At 37.0% G+C, this 21,878-nt stretch overlaps 1 protein-coding gene across 13 annotated transcripts in view; it reads left to right on the forward strand.

The window, feature by feature from the left end:
• The window catches only part of BCAS3 (BCAS3 microtubule associated cell migration factor), a 592,168-nt gene that overhangs the window by 219,076 nt on the left and 351,214 nt on the right, over positions 1-21,878 (forward strand). For all 13 annotated transcript variants that reach the window (XR_012008696.1, XR_012008698.1, XR_012008697.1 and 10 more), the window contains exon 15: positions 20,805-21,069. Coding sequence is in view for 10 of the 13 variants with exons in the window: in XM_072779640.1 (XP_072635741.1) it covers positions 20,805-21,069 (265 nt within the window). In the remaining 3 variants the exon portion in view is untranslated. The remainder of the gene's footprint in view (positions 1-20,804; positions 21,070-21,878) is intronic.

The raw sequence follows: 21,878 nt of genomic DNA on the forward strand, positions 1-21,878 counted from the left end.
CTGCTGCCAGTGCTATGCCTATTTAACATGTAGGGAAACCAAATAGAAATTATTAAAATTATTTTGTTCTGTGTCACACCTTGTAATTTAGGAGATTGGGAATTTCTAAACGTCAAATATTAAGATCCAAGGAAACTCAATTAATGACCATAAAATTAATTTCTGTAATCTTCTACTGAAAATTATTTTGAAAAATATATAAAATTTAGCACTGATTATGAAATCTATATGGCATATGATCTATCTAACTGTCTTTGAGTACTTCAAAATCATGTCATTCTGGATTCTTCCAAAAACCCTGAGGGTACTTTAATCAGGCAAGGGAAAAAACTCAAGTATGTGGATCTAATTATGTTGAATTAAGTTGTTTTGTGATCTATAACTTGGGATATCCTCTGCATCTGACAGTAATTTTCCTCATAAGGCACATATGCAGTTAGAAAAATATTCCTAGTTTTCAACAGGAATGAATATATATATATATATATATATATATATATATATATATATATATAGTGAGACCTTACAATATTTGTTAATATACTTCTATAATGCCATACTCAAGCAGATAAAAGTCATTTTAGTACTTAACATGCTAATTTTGGTAAATGGTCAACTTGCTTCAGAACATTTACACATGTGCAAAAAATAACGTGTTTTTTTTTTTTGGAATAGTCCTATAAAATGGTAAGATTATAGGTTTAATTCTCAATGGCAAAAATAATCTAGCTATTTAATATTAATGGGTAGTAGTTAATGGTCTGTTCAGATAGAATCAGGTAATTTTAGTATGACTATGTCCAGATATGCCTACTTAGATTTATATTGAAATTCAAATTTTGCGAGATTATCTGTATTTTTTTTTAATCAAACCTGGCAGTCCTAGGTATAACCTTATAGTCTTAATTTTTGTCAACTCTTCTTCCCCCAAAACATTAGTTTTACTGAAACATAATTCCTATAAAATTCATATTTAAAATGTACATTTCAGTGGGTTTTTTTAGTAGTTAGTGTATTTAGTATATATATTTACAGAGCTATGCAAACATCACCAGTATCTACTTTTAGAACATTTTTATAACAAACTTTTTGTCGATTAGCAGTCACTCATCATTCCCCAGCCCTGACTTCAATTTGTACTTGGATGTACTTGGATTCTATTACCAAGGACAAATTCTCTATTTTCTTAGGCTTCTATTTACTCATCTATAAAATGGAGACAAAAACTATTTCATAGCATTTACTTCAGGAAATGCCAGAAATAATATATGTAAAATGTGTCTTACTGTGCTTAGTAAAACATCTGGCACAGTAAATGACAGAGTTAATATGAGGACCTCCACAGTAAGAGGGAGAGATTGATGGGAAGAGGGTGGAGGACGAGGATGCTAAGCTCTCCTTGTCTTAAGGGTACAACTAGGTAACACTCAAATCAGCATAAATAACCTAGAGTAGTAGAGGGACTGGATTTACCTTTCTACCTGAAACAAAGAAAGAACAATTTTTTAGACAGTACATAAAGCCATGAAGGATGGTGATCCTTGAGAAATGGGAAACAAATAAGAAAAACCCCGATTGCCCCAGCTTACTGCCTTGATACAGTTTTCAGCCTGTGGTGCAGGAAGGAGGAGTCCAAGTGGAGCCTTGATAGACTCCCTCTGTTGATGAGGTATTGCTAAGAATGAGGAGGTGAAGATCATAGAGTTCTCAAGACAGAGTGCCAGAGAGATAAAAGCTGCAGAGAGAACCTACTCAGATCTGCAGAAGAAATCTGAGACAATGGAAAGAACCATCATCATACCAGAAAGGAAGAAAGTAAAACTGTATTTATTTAAAGATGATATGATTGTGTAGAAAATCGAATGGATTCTATAAAAATAGAAAAATGAATTTAATTAAGTTTCAGGGTATTAGATCAATACATGGAAGTCAGTTGTACCTCTATATGCTAGGAACAAACAATAGATTATTGATCATTTAAAAAAGAGAGGTAAAAAAATAGTGTGTAATGTGTACTTACCGAGTGTAAGACATGTACTCATAAAACATGGCTGAGAGTACGGATGTAAATAAATGGAGTGTTAAACCATATTTTGGGGTTGGAATGCTTAATATTGTTAGGATTTCAGTTCTCTCCAAATTGATCTGTATATTCACTGCAATCTCCATCAAAGCCCGGCAGGATAAAAAACAAACAAAGATAGTAAAATTGGGGAGAGTAGAAATTGACAAGCTACTTCTAAAATTCATATGTAAATACATAGGGCTTATAATGCCAAAAGAAAAACAAATTTGGAGAGATATTGCTACCTAGTATCAAGATCTACTGAAACTACAGTGATCAATAGGGAATCCAGGAACTTTACCATACATAGGGACAATTGATTTTTGGCAAAGGAGCAAAATAAGAAAGGCTAGTCTTTTCGACAATGGTAATGGACCACTTGGGTATTTATGTGCAAAAAAAATGAGCGTCAATCCTTATACAAAAATGAACTCAAATGGGATCAGATTTAATGTGAACCTAGTATTATAAAGCTTTTAGAAGAAAACAGAGAAGAAACCTTTCGTGACTTAGGTTAGACACAGATTTCTCATAGGTGCTTTAATAGCAAAATCCTTGAAATTGATAAATTAGAGTCCATTAAAACAAAACATATCTGCTCTTTGAGACACACTGGTAATAGAATGAAAAGGCACAAATTGTCTTGTATCTACCACATCTTTTAAGGAACTCTCAAAAGTCAGTGAATTGGAGGAACTGGTTTTCTCCCACATTGGTATTGGGAACGTGAAATGGTACAGCCACTCGGGAAAATAGTTTAGAAGTTTCTTAATGGGCAGCCCCCGTGGTTCAGTGGTTTAGCGCCGCCTTCAACCCGGGGTGTGATCCTGGAGACCCGGGATCCATTCCCATGTCGGGCTCCCTGCATGGAGCCTGCTTCTCCCTCTGCCTGTGTCTTTGCCTCTCTCTCTCTCCCTCCCTCTCTGTCTCTCATGAATTTATTTACTTTTTTTTCTTAAGATTTACTTCTCTTTTTTTTTTTTTTTTAAGATTTTATTTATTCATTCATGAGAGACAGAGAGAGGCAGAGACACAGGCAGAGGACAAAGCAGGCTCTATGCAGGGAGCCTGATGTAGGACTGGATCCCTGGTCTCCAGGATCACGCCCTGGGCTGAAGGCGGTGCTAAACCGCTGAGCCACCTGGGCTGCCCTCTCTCATGAATTAAAAAAAAAAAAAAAAAAAAAAAACTTAACATATACTTTATACCACTACCACTCAGCAACCCCAGTCCTGAGCAGTCCGCAATATGGAATTCACGTTCTTCTGGATATCCACATTTACTATATATTTTTTCCTATGGTTTTCATGACAAATTACCATGAAAGCAGGGGGGCTTAAAATAAGAGAAATTTATTTTCCCATAGTCCTGGGGGCCAGACATTCAAAATCAAAGTGTTGGCAAGGCCAAACTTAGAACCTCTAAGCAGAATCTGTTCTTTCCCTTCTCCAGCTTCCAGTGACTGTCAACATTCCTTGCCTTACAGCCATATATATCACTCTATCCTTTGCCTCTGTGGTCACATTTCCTCCTCTTCTTCTCCTGTGTATTGTATAGGAAATAATGTGAATACATTTAGTACTTACACTGATAATTCAAGATGAACTCTCAAGATCTATAAATCAATCATGTTTTGGTATGGTTGCTCTTTGGATCTATAATGTATTATATGCAGGTTCGAGAGATTAGGATCAGAATATATCTGGTTTTTTTTTTTTTTTTTTGAGCCACTGTTTACCTCAGTACAGTCTGCCCTCTGATCCCTCAAATTCAGGATCATCCCATGTGCAAAATACATTTACCCCATACCAACATCTCTAAAAGTCTTGGTGCTTGGCAGCATCTGCTCTAAGTCTAAAATCTCTTGAAAATATCATTAACCCAGAAGCTCCAGTCTCATCATCTAAATCATCCAAATCAGGTATGACTGAAACTGCATATGATCTATCCTGGGGCAAAATTCCTCTTGATCTGTGTGGAAAGGGAGGAAATAAAGAAAATGAGGCAGAAAAAATTATAGAAAGAAATATGGAAAGCCTCCCAAATTTGTTGAAAGATGTAATTTAAATCTTCAAAAGAGACTAGCAAAGACCAAATAGGACTGAATATGACAAAACCCCAGTTTTAGAACATCACAGATAACTTTCTGAAAACCAAAGGAAAGAGCAAATCTTGAATGTAGCCAGAGGAAAAGAACACATTGTATACAGGGAAATGGCTTCTCATCAGAAACCATGGAAGTAGTTTCAAGGACTGAAGGAAAAAAAATACAGATTATCAAAGATTCTCCATCCAGCAATAGTATCATTCAAGGATGAAGGAGCGAGAAACAAGATGAGTGCATTCACAATAAAAATTCTGCTAAAGGGAAATGATGCCAGAGCAAACTTAGATATTGTAGAATTAATGAAATATCTGAGAAATGGTCAGTTTCTAATTAGAAAGGATGATTTTTTCTATCAATTTTCTTTTTAAAAAAATTTAAATCCAATTAGCCAACATATAGTACATGATTAGTTTCAGATACAGAGTTCAGTAATTCATCAGTTGTATATAACACACAGTGCTTATCACATGCCCTCCTTAATGACCATCATCCAATTACCCCCTCCATTTTAAATTTATTTAAAAATATATAGGAATGTTAAAATTGTAACATTTATGCATAAGAAATGTTAGTTATTTTCTGGCAATTATATTGTGTGTATATGTAATACATATAAGTATAGCATAATGGACCTATAGTGCTGAAGTGAGGGTAGATACTCTACTGTTTGAGAGTTGAACATGCTGTACCTAAAAAGACAATAGTTGAACATGCTGTACCTAAAAAGACAATAATTCAGTTAACATGGAATTCTATTTTTTTTAAAGATTTTATTTATTCATTCACGAGAGACACACAGAGAGAGGGCAGAGACATAGGCAGAGGGAGAAGCAGGCTCCACATAGGGAGCCCAAATTGGGACTTGATCCCAGGACTCCGGGATCACCTCCTGAGCCAAAGGCAGACCTTCAGCCACTGAGCCATCCAGGCATCCCTTAACATAAAATGCTTAGTTCAGAAGTAGGCAGAAAAGGAGGAATAGAGGTTCAAGAAATAGGATAAACAAAAACCAATTATTAAATTGTAACATCAAAATCCCACCATAATATAATATATTAAATATTAATGTATTCTAATCTAAAGGAATTGTCTATTAGAGATTTATTTTGCATTTAGAGACATTAATATAATGATAGTAAAAGCATGTTAAAAGATATGTCATGAAAATAATAAACACTAATGTTGAAAATTTGGCCATATTTATATCAAGTAAAAGAGGTTAGGACAAGGCCTATTTCTAGAGATAGTTCATAATGTTCAAGAGCCAAATTATGAGGAAGATTTAAGTATGTATGCATCTAAAACTGAGTTTGACAACACTTTCTTAATATTTAATAGGACAAATAGGGTGAAAAAGGTCAAATATCTGAGAACCCATATCAACCATATTGTTTTAATAGGTAAACAACTAAACTACAGTATGGTTATGTATATACTGTATATTACATATATATAGCATATTATTTATAATAGTATATTTGTGTATATATTATAATATACTACACTATAACACACCTGCAGTATATTTATGCTTTTCAACTATGACAATCACATATACTTTGAGTGGTTATAAAACAGCAGATAATGAATGGATGGGATGTAAACCCCAGACAGACATTTATTATTGATGGATTAGTTGAGAATCACTGTGCAGAACAGGCAGTACAGGCTTTATGAACAGCTTGATTCTAGTCCTTCCCATCAGAGGATGGAATCTTACCTTGGATAGGAGTGACCCAGGTTATTCAGTTACTAGTCATGATTTGTTTGTACAGCTCTTAGCCCTAAAAAGGGGGACATCTGCAATCTGCCAGTATGTAGTCTTCTTCATGGCAAACCAAAGTAGGTTTGGCCAGGCCATTGGCAGCTGCCCAAGTGCCAGCAGTATTGTTTAAAGCAGGGTCAGCAAACTTCTCTGTTAAGGGCTAGGAGTAAATATTTAAACTCTGCATTGTATATATTCTCTCTATTCACCTTTGCCATCGTAGTACAAAAACATCTTAGATAATACAAAAACAAGTGGATTGACTGTCCCATAACTATAGTGACCCCCCCCCCCCCCCCCCCCCGCTATGAAAAGAAGTAACAGCTTTCCATTATCCTACTGTGCTGCTTGGTCTTTACTTCATTTGTCCCAGCAAAGTTTTTCCTGTGGTTGTACAGCTGGACACCAGCAGCTTTCATCTTAGCCAAGCCATCAGGGAATCAGGTAAAGGTGCTTAAAGGAAGTTCTGTGAATCAAGGGCTATTGAACCAGTGGAATTGCTTTAGGCAGTAGAGTAGCTAATAAAGTAGCTGTAAAAACAAGATGTTTCTAGGGCCAGGCTGGAACATACTCTGGAACATACCATTTCCATTTGATTATTAGCAAGCTCTGTTGGGCCCTTAACACCGTGTTCATCATCAGATTTGAGATGACCCAACCCAGTGTTGGTCTGGAAAATCCCAAGGCCTCATGGGTCAGTTCATGTACTAAGAACTTAATAGCCAGTTAGTAGCTACCATCTGAAAAAGGGAGTGTATTTGGTTGTGGGATCAGGCAGATGGCGATGTTGTACTGGTATAACACCTCTGAGGACTTAAGCGGCCATTAAGTCATTACCTAACTTTCCTACCGGGATTCTGTTATTTATATTGTGTAACGTGGGAAAGAACTGGAAGCCTAGTAGGTGGTCTGCTCTGCGCTCTTCCCATGATCATTTTGGTCTACGTGGCAGAGGATATACCTCTGACACTTACAAGCATGTCAGTAAAATAAATTAAGCCATTAATAACAGGTACACATTCATCAATGGAAGCACAACAGTAGTACTCCTACCAAGTGACTTTAACTTTTCCTCCCTGCTGCACACTTTGCTTCATTCCAAGGTGTCTCCCCCCGCCGCCTTACAAGGATATGGACTACTTTTCCCTACAGGAGAACACGGACTAATGTACTTAATGTGCACATGTCAGTTGCTCCATTGACAACTGCCAGGCGATCACATTATATCCTCTATCTTGTTGGCAGAGGACGCTAGCCTGCAGATACTATGGGGACAGCCAGGACTGGTGGCCTTTTTCTCACTTGGACAAGTGATTATTCCCAGTGTTGTGCCACTTCTTTCCCCATACATGCCAGCATCCAGTGAGTGTCCAGGCATAAGCACCCCTTTTTTTCTGCCCACTCCCTCAACCTGACCAAGATTCACCTTGGCATTTTGGGTACCCCTCATCCTTGTTACCACTAGAGTTCAGATTACAGCAAGAGCCAGTTTAGCATTGCTTGGCTCTGTGGTATTTGTAACTCATCATACTCCCTTTTTTTAGTTCAGATTTTTATTGAAATAATTGTAGATTCATATGGATTTGTAAGAAATAGTACTAAGAGAGCCCACGTGTGCTTGACCCAGTTTATCTCAATGGGTAACATTTTACAAAAATAGAGTATATCACAACCAGGATATTAACATTGTTACAGTCCCTGATCTTTTTCACATTTCACTGATTTACTTGTATTCATATGTGCATTTGTGTGTCTGTGTGGAAATAAGTATATATGTGTGTGTTTAGGTCCATGCAATTTAATCACACGTGTAGGTTTGTGTGATACTGAACAGTTTCCTCACACTGCTCTTTCATAAGTAGACCTAACTCACACATTCTGTTTACAATTTACTCAGACCATTTACAGTCTTGGGCTATTATGAGTATGTTATGTGAACATAGTTTTCATTTCTTTGGCGTAGATGCCCAAGGGTGTAGTTATTGGTTCAGATGATAATTTCATGCTGCTTATTGGCATTAGGTCATTTAAAAATTTTTGGCATGTACAAGAGTGCAAAACATGTAAGAATCTTTCCATAAATCCGTACTGAATAAATGAATGATTTTGAAGAATTGAGAGGGGGAGGGATGGGCAGATAGGACAGAGGGTATGTGTGGATTATCCATCTTAACACATTTCTATTCTAAGCAACTCATTCCCAAGCAAACTTTTATTGCCATTAACCTTGTTGTGATAGAATTACAGCATTTTAAATGAATGTATCTATGAGTTTTGAAGGATAAAAATTATTGAAATGTTGTGTTGGGAATGTCTCTTGAACTTGTATATTCTTAAATAACTTCTTTTATATATTTTCCTATGAGTTTTCATTAAATACAACATCATCTGAGGGCTTAGACCTTGGCCAGTTAGTTTTTGCTCTTTGGGACTTGTCTTTATGGCTTTGGTTGCCATTCTCACAGGCTTCTGAAACTATAATACTCTTGGATTATAGACTTTTTATCCAAATACTGTCTTCTTTTGGGTCAAGCCACAGGACATTTTCATCATCCCAGAAAATTTCCTTATAGGTTTTTTTTCAGTCTTCTCCATCTGTCTTGCCCAAGGCAATCATTGCTATTACTTTATTTTTTTAAAGATGTCTTTTTATGCTTTCAAACATTTGATATGGAATTAGGGGGACTGTCATTTTTGGTCACTTTATTTTCTGGGTCTGTATTACAGACTTGAGGTCAGTATCAGAGTCATTATCTGAGTGTTCTGAAACTGCAAATTTCTTGGTCATGTTTCTCTCTCCTCCCAGTACCTACCAATCATAATCCTGAAGGTGGGACCAACTTATTTGCACTTCTTACAAGTACCTTTGGTGCTTCTTTTCACACTTAAGTTTGAGGAACTTTGCTTTAGTTTTTAGGATGTTAAAATAACCCTATTCTTTCAGGTGCCTGGGTGGCTCAGTTAGTTAAGCATCTGACTCTTAATTTTGGCTCAGGTCATGATCTCAGGGTTGTGAGATCGAGCCCTGCATCAGGCTCTGCTCTGGGTGTGGAGCCTGCTTGGGGTTTTACCTCTCCCTCTGCCCTTTCCTCACCCTCCCTCTCTCTTTCCCTCTCAAAAAAAATAATAATAACTCTATACTTTGATCATTGTTATTAGTTAATTGGGTTTTGATGAAAAATTTGAGGTATAAACTGATTAATGCTGATTTAAATGCTTTAAAATGCTGATTTCTATCCTAGATGCTTAAATGGGGTACTACTTAAGTCTAGTGCTCAAATACTCTTGTGTTATATGTAATTTAGTTTAACCTGTTTTGTGAATTAAATATATGTTTGGGGTGGGGTTTTTTAGCTTTTGATAAAATGGATATAATTGTTCTGTATGAGCATATGTCTGCTATACTAGATTTGGTTGTTCCAAATATTGTTTTGGAATATTAAATCTACAAAATACTTTAAAAAAGGATAATTCAGTTTGTTAACAAAGTATTTGTATAAATTAGAATTACTGGAATATAGCTACAATATATTTTAAGGAACAAATATATTAGCTTTCTAGAGGCCTAATGGTTTCTGATACCCAGATTTTACATCATTACAATAAAAAACAAGTGTGAGATGTTATCAATATTTCAAATAATACAGGAACTATTTAATGAACAATAAATTATATAACCTAATATAAATTTGCAAACTAATTAAACATTCTGTATTTTAAAAATTCATATCTCATCAGTTAAGAATCCTGACATTTGTATTCTTAAAAGCTCTAAATTGATAACAGTGAGTGTCTAATGAGGATTCCTAGACTAGGTACTCTGCTTGATTTTTTTCTATCATTTTATGCCACACTTCTTTGTTGAATGGAGGGAAACTTAATAAGAACATTGGTTATATGTTTACCCATTTTATATTGTAATCACTCATTTACCCCAACCCCAGATGTGAAGTGAGTCAGCATGGGCACAGATAAAATGCTAGCTTAGGCTTCTTAGCAGCTGCTTATCTTCTTCTGAGCATAGAACAATAGAGACATATCAAAGAACTAACTGACCCTTCAGTGAAACCACAAACTATAAAAAGAGGCTATAGAACTTCCCTGTAAGTGAACTAACTACTTAGTTTTTCCATTTTTTTTAAATAACAGCTTTATTGAGACATAATTCACATGCATAAAGTTCACTTTTTTAAAGTGTACAATTTAGTGGTTTTTGGTATACAGACTTGTATATCAATCACTACTATTTAATGCCAGAACATTTTCATCACTAGAAAGAAACCTGGTACCCATGAGCAGCCACTTTCCCTTCCCTTCTCCCTGGTCCATGGCAGTTGTTAACCTCTTTTCTGTTTCTTTCTCTGGATTGGCTTATTCTGTCCATTTCATATAAGTGGAATCATATAATAGGTAGCCTTTTCTGTCTGCTTTCATTTTACATATTGTTTTCAAAGTTCATTCATGTTGTAGCACATATCAGAACTTTATTACTTTCTGTAGCTGAATAATATTCCCTGTATCTATAGACCACATTTTTTGCATTTATTAGTTGATAAACATAGGAGTTGTTTTCACTTTTGAACTCTACTGCTGTGAACATTAGTATGCAGGTTTCTGTTTTGAACATACATTTCCAATTTTCTTGGGTATCTAAGGATGAAAGTCTGTGTTTAACTTTTAGAGGACTTTCACGTGGCTGCACCATTTTCTTTTTTCCCAGCAGTGTATGAGAGTTCAAGTTTTTCCACATCCTCATCAACACTTATTTTATCTTTTTCTTTTTTTTTTTTAAAGATTTTATTTATTTTTTCATGAGAGAGAGAGAGAGAGAGAGAGAGAGAGGCACAGACACAGGCAGAGGGATAAGCAGGCTCCATGCAGGGAGCCTGACGTAGGACTCGATCCCGGGTCTCCAGGCTCACACCTTGGGCTGAAGGCGGCGCTAAACCGCTGAGCCACAGGGGCTGCCCCTCTTTTTCTTTTTTTAATGATCATTCTTTTCAGTATGAAGTCGTATCTCATTGTATTTTTTATTTATATTTCTCTAATGACTAATAATATTTAGCACAAACATCTTCATATGCTCTCTCTTTTTTTAAGATTTCATTTATTTATTCATGAGACACAGAGAGAGGCAGAGACATAGAGGGAGAAGCAGGCTCCCTGCAGGGAGCCCGATGGGAACTTGATCCCAGGACCTCAGGATCATGACCTGAAAGCAGACGCTCAACCGCTGAGCCACCCAGGTGCCCCTGCTTTTTGGCGATTTCTGTATCTTTTTTGGAAAAATATCCAATTTTTTGCTTATTTTTGATTGAATTATTTCTCTTTATGTTATTGAGTCAAAAGACTTATTTATGTATTTTACATGCTGGACCCTTATCAGATGTATTATTTGGAAATATTTTATCATATTCTGTGGTTCAAAAAAATTTTTTTTAAAGATTTTATTTTATTTGTTTACTCATGAGAGACACAAAGAGAGAGGCAAAGACATAGGCAGAGAGAGATAAGCAGGCTCCATGCAGGGAGCCCCATGTGGGACTCCAGGATCATGCCTTGGGCAGAAGGCAGGCCTGCTGAGCCACCCAGGGGTCCCTGATAATATTCTTTGATGCAGGAAAGTCTTTAATTTTGATAAGTACAATTCATCTACTTTGTCTTCTGTTGCTTGTAGATGGTCTCAAGTAAGAGTCCAGTTAGGAGTCTTTTAAAAGTAACCTGTTCAAGTGATGATAGTGGTTTAGTCTATGTTGTTAGCAGTGAAAACTGAGATGTTTGAAGAGTAGGGATGTATTTTTATGGTAATTACGATAATTACAGCGAACATCTTTGTTTACTGCTTATTAAGTGGTAAGCACTCTTCTAAGTGCTTTACATGTTAATTCATTAAATCTAAAACCCTATGAGACTTGCATTATTGTTCCCATTTTGCAAATGAAGAAGCATAAGGCAGAGAGTTGTTAACTAACTTTTCCATGGCTGTGTAGCTAGTAAGTGATAGATACATTTACCCTTATATGCTCCCAGTAAGGAAAGCTTGTGATCATATATAAAGGCTTTATATATATATAGTGCTATTTCCATGTGTTTTCACTATCTTTTATAATATTGAAGTTTAATGATTTTATATTTCAAGTTGGTTGCTGTTATCCAGTAAAAAATTATGTACGTGTATGTGCATGCACATGTCTTCATGTATCTATATTTGTGTTTATGTGATATGTATGTTTATATGCACATACACATATACATATACATATCTATACATTCTTGTCTATGCATTAAGATGTGCAAGATACTTTAAAATAGTTGTCTTGAGATTGTGGGGTTTATGTGTGTATGTATATGTGATTTTCTTTCAACTAAGATTACTTTCTCCAATAGTTACATGTTAATGTTGAATTGAGTACTGCTATATTCACCTTGAAAACAAAGCAGAATGCCTGCTTGCTGTGGAATTTAGAAAAGAACTATAGTCTCATTGGTCCCTTGTTTCTAACTAATATCTTGCATAGATTCTTCATATGAGGAAGGCTTTTTGTGTAGATTCCCCTCTCTTTACTGTGAAGTATCTTATAAACCATAGGAATAATATTGACCTGAGGGTCTTACTGTGTTTTTGACCTTGACTTTAGATTTCTGAGGTCCTTTCTGCTTTGAAGTTTATGATGATTTGACAAGTTTACATTTACTACCATGATGGTGGTATAAAACGGGTCAGCAAACTATGGTCCATTGGCCATATGTGGCCCTATGTTTTTGTACATCTCATGAGCTAAGAATGGTTTTTATAAACATAAGCCTTGGGATCTATTTGATGATAATAATAATACTAGCTTTGAGCCCCAAATAAACAAAATATTATCTACTGTAAAAAACAGACTCCATTCTTCTTTAGTAGACTTACATTACAAAAAATTCTATTTGGTAAAAAAATTTTGTCAAAATTTGTTTTCTTTCTTGTTATTTTAAGTACCTACATAGTATCCTTGGTTTTGTTTTCTTGCCTACAAGGCCTAAAATTTTGGCCCCTTACTAAAAAAGTTTGCTGACTCTTTTCTGGAAGAAACCTGTACTTGTCCCATGTTCACCTTCATTCTTTGCTCCAGCTTCATACCAGTTTGAAATGCTAAGTTGGAGTATATCTTTTGCTGCCCAGATCTGCTTGGATTGGGTCAATTCCTGACTACAGGATAGTAAATTAAAAAAAATCACAATTATCAAAGTATGCTTGCTTCCTAAATTTGAGGGTAGGTGTTTTGATAGTCTTTTTTTTTGTTACTGTACTTGTTTAAACTTCTGTTTCTAACAATTGCCTGATCTGTACTTGGTAAATATTATTTGCCATGATATTTGGTACTGTAGCACTAAAACAGAGATACACCTCCCATCTAGCTTTCCTGTTTTGTGATGAGAAAATCTTTACTAGAAATATCATTACAGGGGATCCCTGCGTGGCTCAGCGGTTTGGCACCCAGGGCGTGATCCTGGAGACCCGGGATCGAGTCCCACGTCAGGCTCCCTGCATGGAGCCTGCTTCTCCCTCTTCCTGTGTCTCTGCCTCTCTCTCTCTGTGTCTCTCATGAATAAATGAATAAAGTTTTTAAAAAAATATATCATTACAAAATTGAGGTGCAAATATCATGCAGATGATGTCATTATTTTATTACTATTTTGCCATCATATATAGTCTTTCTTGTCTTTAATAACGTAGGAACGACCACCCAACTTGTTTGATAACACCAACAGTTATATCATTTTGCATTTTGTGAGAAGATGACTTGTTATCCTCTATGTTATTTAAAGGATTAAACCCTCTCTGTCTCTTGACAGCTAGTATCTTCTCTGTTCATTTAAGTATCCTGATGTGTCCTTAAGGTCATAGAGCAGAAGCGCTTCTTTAAGAACAGTTTTCTAAGTAAGCATTGAAGTGGAATTCTGTTTTCCTGCCTTGGTACTGATTGTTAGCACCACTTTATATCAGAAGTATTTTTAAAATGAAAGAGGAAACTTCTTTTCACTGACAGACTAGGAAGCAGTCTTTTTTTATATATAATTTTTTTTTATTGGAGTTCAATTTGCCAACATATAGCATATCACCCAGTGCTCATCCCGTCAAGTGCCCTCCTCAGTGCCCGTCACCCAGTCACCCCAACCCCCCCCCCACCTCCCCTTCCACTACCCCTTGTTTGTTTCCCAGAGTTAGGAGTCTCTCATGTTCTGTCACCCTCTCTGATATTTCCCGCTCATTTTCTCTCCTTTCCTCTTTATTCCCTTTGACTATTTTTTATATTCCCCAAATGAATGAGACCATATGATGTTTGTCCTTCTCCAATTGACTTACTTCGCTCAGCGTAATACCCTCCAGTTCCATCCACGTCGAAGCAAATGGTGGGTATTTGTCATTTCTAATGGCTGAGTAATATTCCATTGTATATATAGACCACATCTTTCATCTTTCGATGAACACCAAGGCTCCTTCCACAGTTTGGCTATTGTGGACATTGCTGCTATAAACATTGGGGTGCAGGTGTCCCGGCGTTTCACTGCATCTGTATCTTTTGGGTAAATCCCCAGCAGTGCAATTGCTGGGTCGTAGGGCAGGTCTATTTTTAACTCTTTGAGGAACCTCCACACAGTTTTCCAGAGTGGCTGCACCAGTTCACGTTCCCACCAACAGTGCAAAAGGGTTCCCCTTTCTCCACATCCTTTCCAACATTTGTTGTTTCCTGTCTTGTTAATTTTCACCATTCTCACTGGTGTGAGGTGGTATCTCATTGTGGTTTTGATTTGTGTTTCCCTGATGGCAAGTGATGTGGAGCATTTTCTCATGTGCTTGTTGGCCATGTCTATATCTTCCTCTGTGAAATTTCTGTTCATGTCTTTTGCCATTTCATGATTGGATTGTTTGTTTCTTTGGTGTTGAGTTTAATAAGTTCTTTATAGATCTTGGATACTAGCCCTTTATCTGATATGTCATTTGCAAATATCTTCTTCCATTCTGTAGACTGTCTTTTAGTTTTGTTGACTGTTTCTTTTGCTGTGCAGAAGCTTTTTATCTTAAGTCCCAATACATTTTTGCTTTTGTTTCCCTTGCCTTCATAGATGTATCTTGCAAGAAGTTGCTTTGACCAAGTTCAAAAAGAGTGTTGCCTGTGTTCTCCTCTAAGATTTTGATGGATTCTTTTCTCACATTTAGATCTTTCTTCCATTTTGAGTTTATCTTTGTGTGTAGTGTAAGAGAATGGTCTAGTTTCATTCTTCTGCATGTGGCTGTCCAATTTTCCCAGCACCATTTATTGAAGAGATTGTCCTTTTTCCAGTGGATAGTCTTTCCTGCTTTGTCGAGTATTAATTGACCATAGAGTTGAGGGCCCATTTCTGGGTTCTCCATTCTGTTCCATTGACCTGTGTGTCTGCTTTTGTGCCAGTACCACACTGTCTTGATGATCACAGCTTTGTAGTACAACCTGAAATCCAGCATTGTGATGCCCCCGGCTCTGGTTTTCTTTTTTAATATTCCTCTGGCTGTCCGGGGTCTTTTCGGATTCCACACAAATCTTAAGATGATTTGTTCCAACTCTCTAAAGAAAAACCTGTATTTTGATAGGGATTGCATTAAATGTGTAAATTGCCCTGGGTAGCATAGACATTTTCACAGTATTAATTCTTCCAATACATGAGCATGGAATATTTTTCCATCTCTTTGTGTCTTCCTCAATTTCTTTCAGAAGTGTTCTGTAGTTTTTAGGATATAGATCCTTTACCTCTTTGGTCAGGTTTATTCTTAGGTATGTTATGCTTTTGGGTGCAATTGTAAATGGGATTGATTCCTTAATTTCTCTTTCTTCAGTCTCAGTGTATAGAAATGCCACTGATTTCTGGGCATTGATTTTGTATGCTGCCACACTGCTGAATTGCTATATGAGTTCTAGCAATCTTGGGGTGAAGTCTTTTGGGTTTTCTTTTTTTTTTTTTTAAGATTTTATTTATTTATTCATGAGAGATAGAGAAAGAGAAAGAGAGAGAGAGAGAGAGGCAGAGACATAGGCAGAGGGAGAAGCAGGCTCCATGCAGGGAGCCCAACATGGAACTCAATCCTGGGTCTCCAGGAACACGACCTGGGTTGATGGCGGCACTAAACCGCTGAGCCACCTTCGCTGCCCTCTTTTGGGTTTTCTATGTACCGTATCATGTCATCTGCGAAGAGGGAGAGTTTGACTTCTTTGCCAATTTGAATGCCTTTTATTTCTTTTTGTTGCTTGATTGGTGAGGCTAGGACTTCTAGTACTATATTGAATAACAGGGGTGAGAGTGGACATCCCTGTTGTATTCCTGATCTTAGAGCAAAGGCTCCCAGTGTTTCCCCATTGAGAATAATATTTGCTGTGGGCTTTTCATAGATGGCTTTTAAGATCCTGAGGAATGTTCCCTCTATCCCTACACTCTGAAGAGTTTTGATCAGGAATGGATGCTGTATTTTGTCAAATGCTTTCTCTGCATCTATTGAGAGGATCATATGGTTCTTGTTTTTTCTCTTGTTGATATGATCTATCACGTTGATTGCTTTACAAGTGTTGAACCAGCTTTGCATCCCGGGGATAAATCCCATTTGGTCATGGTGAATAATCTTCTTAATGTATTGTTGGATCCTATTGGCTAGTATGTTGTTGAGAATTTTTGCATCTGTGTTCATCAGGGATATTGGTCTATAATTCTCCTTTTTGGTGGGGTCTTTGTCTGGTTTTGGAATTAAGGTGATGCTGGCCTCATAGAACGAGTTTGGAAGTATTCCATCCCTTTCTATCTTTTGGAACAGCTTTAGTAGAATAGGTATTGTTTCTTCTTTAAACGTTTGATAGAATTCCCCTGGGAAGCCATCTGGCCCTGGACTTTTGTGTGTTGGGAGGTTTTTGATGACTGCTTCAATTTCCTCTCTGGTTTTTGGCCTGTTCAGGTTTTCTGTTTCTTCCTGTTCCAGTTTTGATAGTTTGTGGTTTTCCAGAAATGCGTCCATTTCTTCTAGACTGCCTAATTTATTGATGTATAGCTGCGCATAATATGTTTTTATAATCGTTTGTATTTTCTTGTAATCTTACCTTTTTCATTCATGATTTTATTAGTCTTTTTTGTTTTTAAGAAGGTTAGCTAATGTTTTATCTATCTTATTAATTCTTTCAAAGAACCAACTCCTGGTTTTGTTGATCTGTTCTACAGTTCTTCTGATCTCTATTTCATTGAGTTCTGCTCAGATCTTTATTAACTCTCTTCTTCTGCTTGGTGTAGGTTTTATTTGTTGTTCTTTCTCCAGTTCCTTTAGGTGCAAAGTTAGCTTGTGTATTTGAGTTTTTTCCAGTTTTTTGAGGGATGCTTGTATTGCAATGTTTTTTCCTCTCAGGACTGCTTTTGCTGTATCCCAAAGATTTTGAACGGTTGTGTCTTCATTCTCATTAGTTTCCATGAATCTTTTAAATTCTTCTCTAATTTCCTGGTTGACCCTTTCATCTTTTAGCATGCTGCTCTTTAACTCCATGTGTTTGAATGTCTTCCAAATTTCTTCTTGTGATTGAGTTCAAGTTTCAAAGCATTATGGTCTGAAAATATGCAGGGGACAATCCCAATCTTTTGGTATCGGTTAATACCTGATTTGTGACCCAGTATGTGGTCTATTCTGGAGAAAGTTCCATGTGCACTTGAGAAGAATGTATTCAGTTGCATTTCGATGTAAAGTTCTGTAAATATTTGTGAAATCCATCTGGTTCAGTGTATCATTTAAAGTTCTTGTTTCTTTGGAGATGTTGTGCTTAGAAGATCTGTCATTTGCAAAAAGTGCCATGTTGAAATCTTCCAGTATTAGTGTATTATTATCTAATTATGTCTTTAATTTAGTTATTAATTGATTGATATACTTGGCAGCTCCCACAGTAGGGACATAAATATTCATGATTGTTAGGTCCTTTTGTTGGATAGATTCTATAAGTATGATGTAGTATCCCTTTTTATCTCTTCCTACAGTCTTTGGGATAAACTTTAATTTATCTGATATGAGGATTGCTACCCCTGCTTTCTTTTGAGGACCATTTGAATGGTAAATGGTTCTCCAACCTTTCATTTTCAGGCTGGAAGTGTCCTTAGGTCTAAAATGAGTCTCTTGTAGACAGCAAATAGATGGGTCTTTCTTTCTTGCTTTTTTATCCAGTCTGGAACCCAGAGTCTTTTGATGGGATCATTAAGCCCATTCACCATCAGAGTTACTATTGAAAGATATGAATTTAGTGTCATCATAATACCTATTCAGTCCCTGTTTTTGTGAATTATTTCTTTGGGCAACCTCTTTTTTTTTACAGAGTCCCCCTTAACATTTCTTGCAGAGCCGGTTTGGTGGTCACATATTCTTTCAGTTTCTGCCTATCTTGGAAGCTCTTTATCTCTCCTTCTATTCTGAATGAGAGCCTTGCTGGGTAGAGTATTCTTGGCTACATGTTCTTCTCATTTAGGATCCTGAATATATCCTACCAGCCCTTTCTGGCCTGCCAGGTGTCTGTGGAGAGGTCTGCTGTTAATCTAATATTTGTTCCCATATAAGTTAGGGATCTCTTGTCTCTGTGGCGTTAAGGATTTTCTCTTTATCTTTGGAATTTGCAAGTTTTACTATTAAACGTCGAGGTGTTGAACGGTTTTTATTAATTTTAGGAGGGGATCTCTATCTCCTGGATCTGAATGCCTGTTTTCCTCTCCACATTAGGGAAGTTCTCAGCTATGATTTATTTAAATATGCTTTCTGGTCCTCTGTCCCTTTCAGCGCACTCTGGAACCCCAGTTAAACATATATTTTTCCTTCTGAGGCTGTCATTTACTTCCTTTAACCTTTCCTCATGGTCTTTTAATCATTTTCTCTTTTTACCTCAGCCTCCTTCCTTGCCATCAACTTGTCTTCTATGTCACTCTTTCTTCTACCTCATTAACTCCCGTCGTTAGGACCTCCAGTTTGGATTGCATCCCATTTAATTGATTTTTAATTTCTGCCTGATTAGATCTAAATTCTGCAGTCATGAGGTCTCTTGAATCCTTTATGCTTTTTTCCAGAGCCACCAGTAGCTTTATAATTGTGCTGAATTGGCTCTCTGATATCAAATTGTAATCCAAATTCTATAACTCTGTGGCAGAGAGTACTGATTTTGATTCTTTCTTTTGTGGTGAGTTCTTCTTTCTAGTCATTTTGCTCAGTGCAGAGTGGCTAAAAACGAGTTGTATTGGAAAAAGGAAGATAAAAAAAAAAAGAAAATACAAAAACAGAAAGAAAGAGGGGTATCCTCTGGTTCTATATACTCTAAATCCCTCGACTTCCCCAGAAGCTTTCCAGTGCTGCCCAACTAAGAACTTGCTCTTCCACTGTCCTTCCAGCTGGTCTTCTTGGGGAGGGACCTGACCTGCTGTGCTGACTCTCACCTGTGTGCATGGCTCAGTGGGAGCTGCTTATCCTGTGAGGCCCCTGTTCCCTGGTAGCCCCACTCCGTCTCAGGCACAGGGTGACACCAGGAGAAGCAACAATACTGGTGGCAGCCAGCTCTCCAGCTCTGGAGTCAGCTCCCACAGTAACTACCACAGTCTCCCAGTTTGTACTGGCCTGGATGCTCTAGTGGCAGGAGTGCTGATCTGCACAGTTCGGGGTGCCCAGCAGCAAGAGAGTCCTCGCTGTCCTGTGTCCTCCGCACCTCTGCCTTTCCCGGGGGTAGCGCAGGATCCTGGGCTGTGTCCGGTCAGATCTGGTCCGGTCCGATCTGGGGCCTGTGCTGCTGGAATCGCACTCCTGGGGCTGTGGCTCAGTTACTTCACTTTTTATATTTTACATTCTCATGAGTTCTCATGAGTTTCTTACATGTCTTCTTCTCCTGAGGTTGTGAGCCCAAAGATTCTTTTTTTTTTTAAATAAAAATCTTATGCACATGAAAGAACAAGCAGATGTGTATAGTTGTTCCTCAGACCATGAGACTATGTCTGGCTCCTTCCTCTTAACTTTTCCCAAAGGTTATTTTTTATTTACCTCTTTTTTTTTTTGTATATTTTTTATTGGAGTTCGATTTGCTAACATATAACATAACACATACTGCCCATCCCATCATGTGCCCCCCCAGTGCCCATTTCTAATATTTAGCATGAAACTTAATATTTGCTCATGAAGGATTGAATTAATACCTTCACTTATATTGTATAATGTTTGTTTTTATTTTTACTACTTTATGCTTGCTAGAAGGCAAATTAATTTAGAGAAATATACCTGACTCATATATTTTTTGTAGCTCTGTGATGAAACTGCCTAGGTCCTGATTTTTGACCTGACACTGTGTGCTGTAAGGGACAAAATTCTCTACTCGAAAACATATCAAATCCCTGATAGGGAGTTTTGATCAATATTTACCATGAGAGGCACATGGGGGGCTCAGTGGTTGAGCATCTGCCTTTGGCTCTGGGCATGATCCTGGGGTCCTGTGATCAAGTCCTGCATCAGACTCCCCACAGGGGAGCTTTTCCCTCTGCCAATGTCTCTGCCCCTCTTTCTCTCTGTGTCTCTCATGAATGAATAAATAAAATCTAAAAAAAAAAAAAAATTCACCATGAAACTCATCTCAGTAGAGTTTCATCTCTACTCATCTGTAGAATCAAATTTTTAATTTATAACTTGATATTAGGTAAATTTGGTAACAAGACAAGTATTCCTATTTATACCTGGTGATATGTGTGTGATATGAGATAAATCCAAATAGTTTTTCTCCCCCCTTAAAAAAAAATTAAATTCAGCTAATTAACATATCAATCCAAGTAGTTGCAATCATTTTTGTGTTTTTTTCCCTGTCCATTCCTAGGTACAGGACATCTGCTTCAGCCACGACTGTCGCTGGGTCGTGGTCAGTACACTCCGGGGGACTTCCCACGTTTTCCCCATCAACCCATACGGTGGCCAGCCTTGTGTTCGAACACACATGTCACCACGAGTTGTGAATCGTATGAGCCGCTTCCAGAAAAGTGCGGGACTGGAAGAAATTGAGCAAGAACTGACGTCTAAGCAAGGAGGGCGCTGTAGCCCTGTTCCTGGTCTATCAAGCAGCCCTTCCGGGTCACCACTGCACGGTAAACCTGATTTTCTCTCTCTTCACTGAACCCTACCATCCTTCTCTTATTAGCCTTACTTTCTGAGATATGGGATAAAATAACTAAAACATTTTTTCCCCTGATCTTTTTATGCAAAGAAAAGGTCTTAGGCTCATTTTGGAACATTCTTAATTTATTAAGTCAATAAATTGAAATCAATATAGGAACAGTGATCTTTGCCATGCTAATTTTTTTTAACGTATAAGGCATACTTTGTGTCGTATGCATGGAATATAAAGTTCAAGAGTATTTTTATAAATTTATAGATTAAATCACATACGTATAGATTTTTTCCAGAAAATTCTTTCTCTTACCAGAGTCAATACTATATAGTTCATTAAGAAATACTTGTGGGAGAGGGATCATTGTGAGTCATGTATTTTAGAGCAGTATTTGCATTATATTTTAAAATATGTCTCTAGGGATTGTGTTTGTGAGATTAATTCACTTCTGTGTAGGTTTACTTCATTAATTTCCATTGCTCTTACATAGTTCATTGTACACATTTTTTTTTCTTTTTCTTTTTTTTTTTTTTACCACTGCTGTTGATCTGTATTTGGTAGGTTTCTGGTGTTGGGTTAATATATGTAGTGATGCAATGAAAGTTTATTTTATACTTGTTTCTTGGTGCTAATGTGTACTCATCTTTTAATGGAAATGCTGGATGTGTATATGAATCTTGACCTTGGTAGATACCAGAATGTTGTACCACTTTACTTCCACTAGAATGACAAAAAAAAAAAAAAAGAAAAAAAACTTGTTTATATTAGACGCCATTTTTTTTTTTT

Source organism: Canis lupus, chromosome 16, assembly GCF_048164855.1.
Source record: "Canis lupus baileyi chromosome 16, mCanLup2.hap1, whole genome shotgun sequence".
Lineage (NCBI taxonomy): Eukaryota > Metazoa > Chordata > Mammalia > Carnivora > Canidae > Canis > Canis lupus.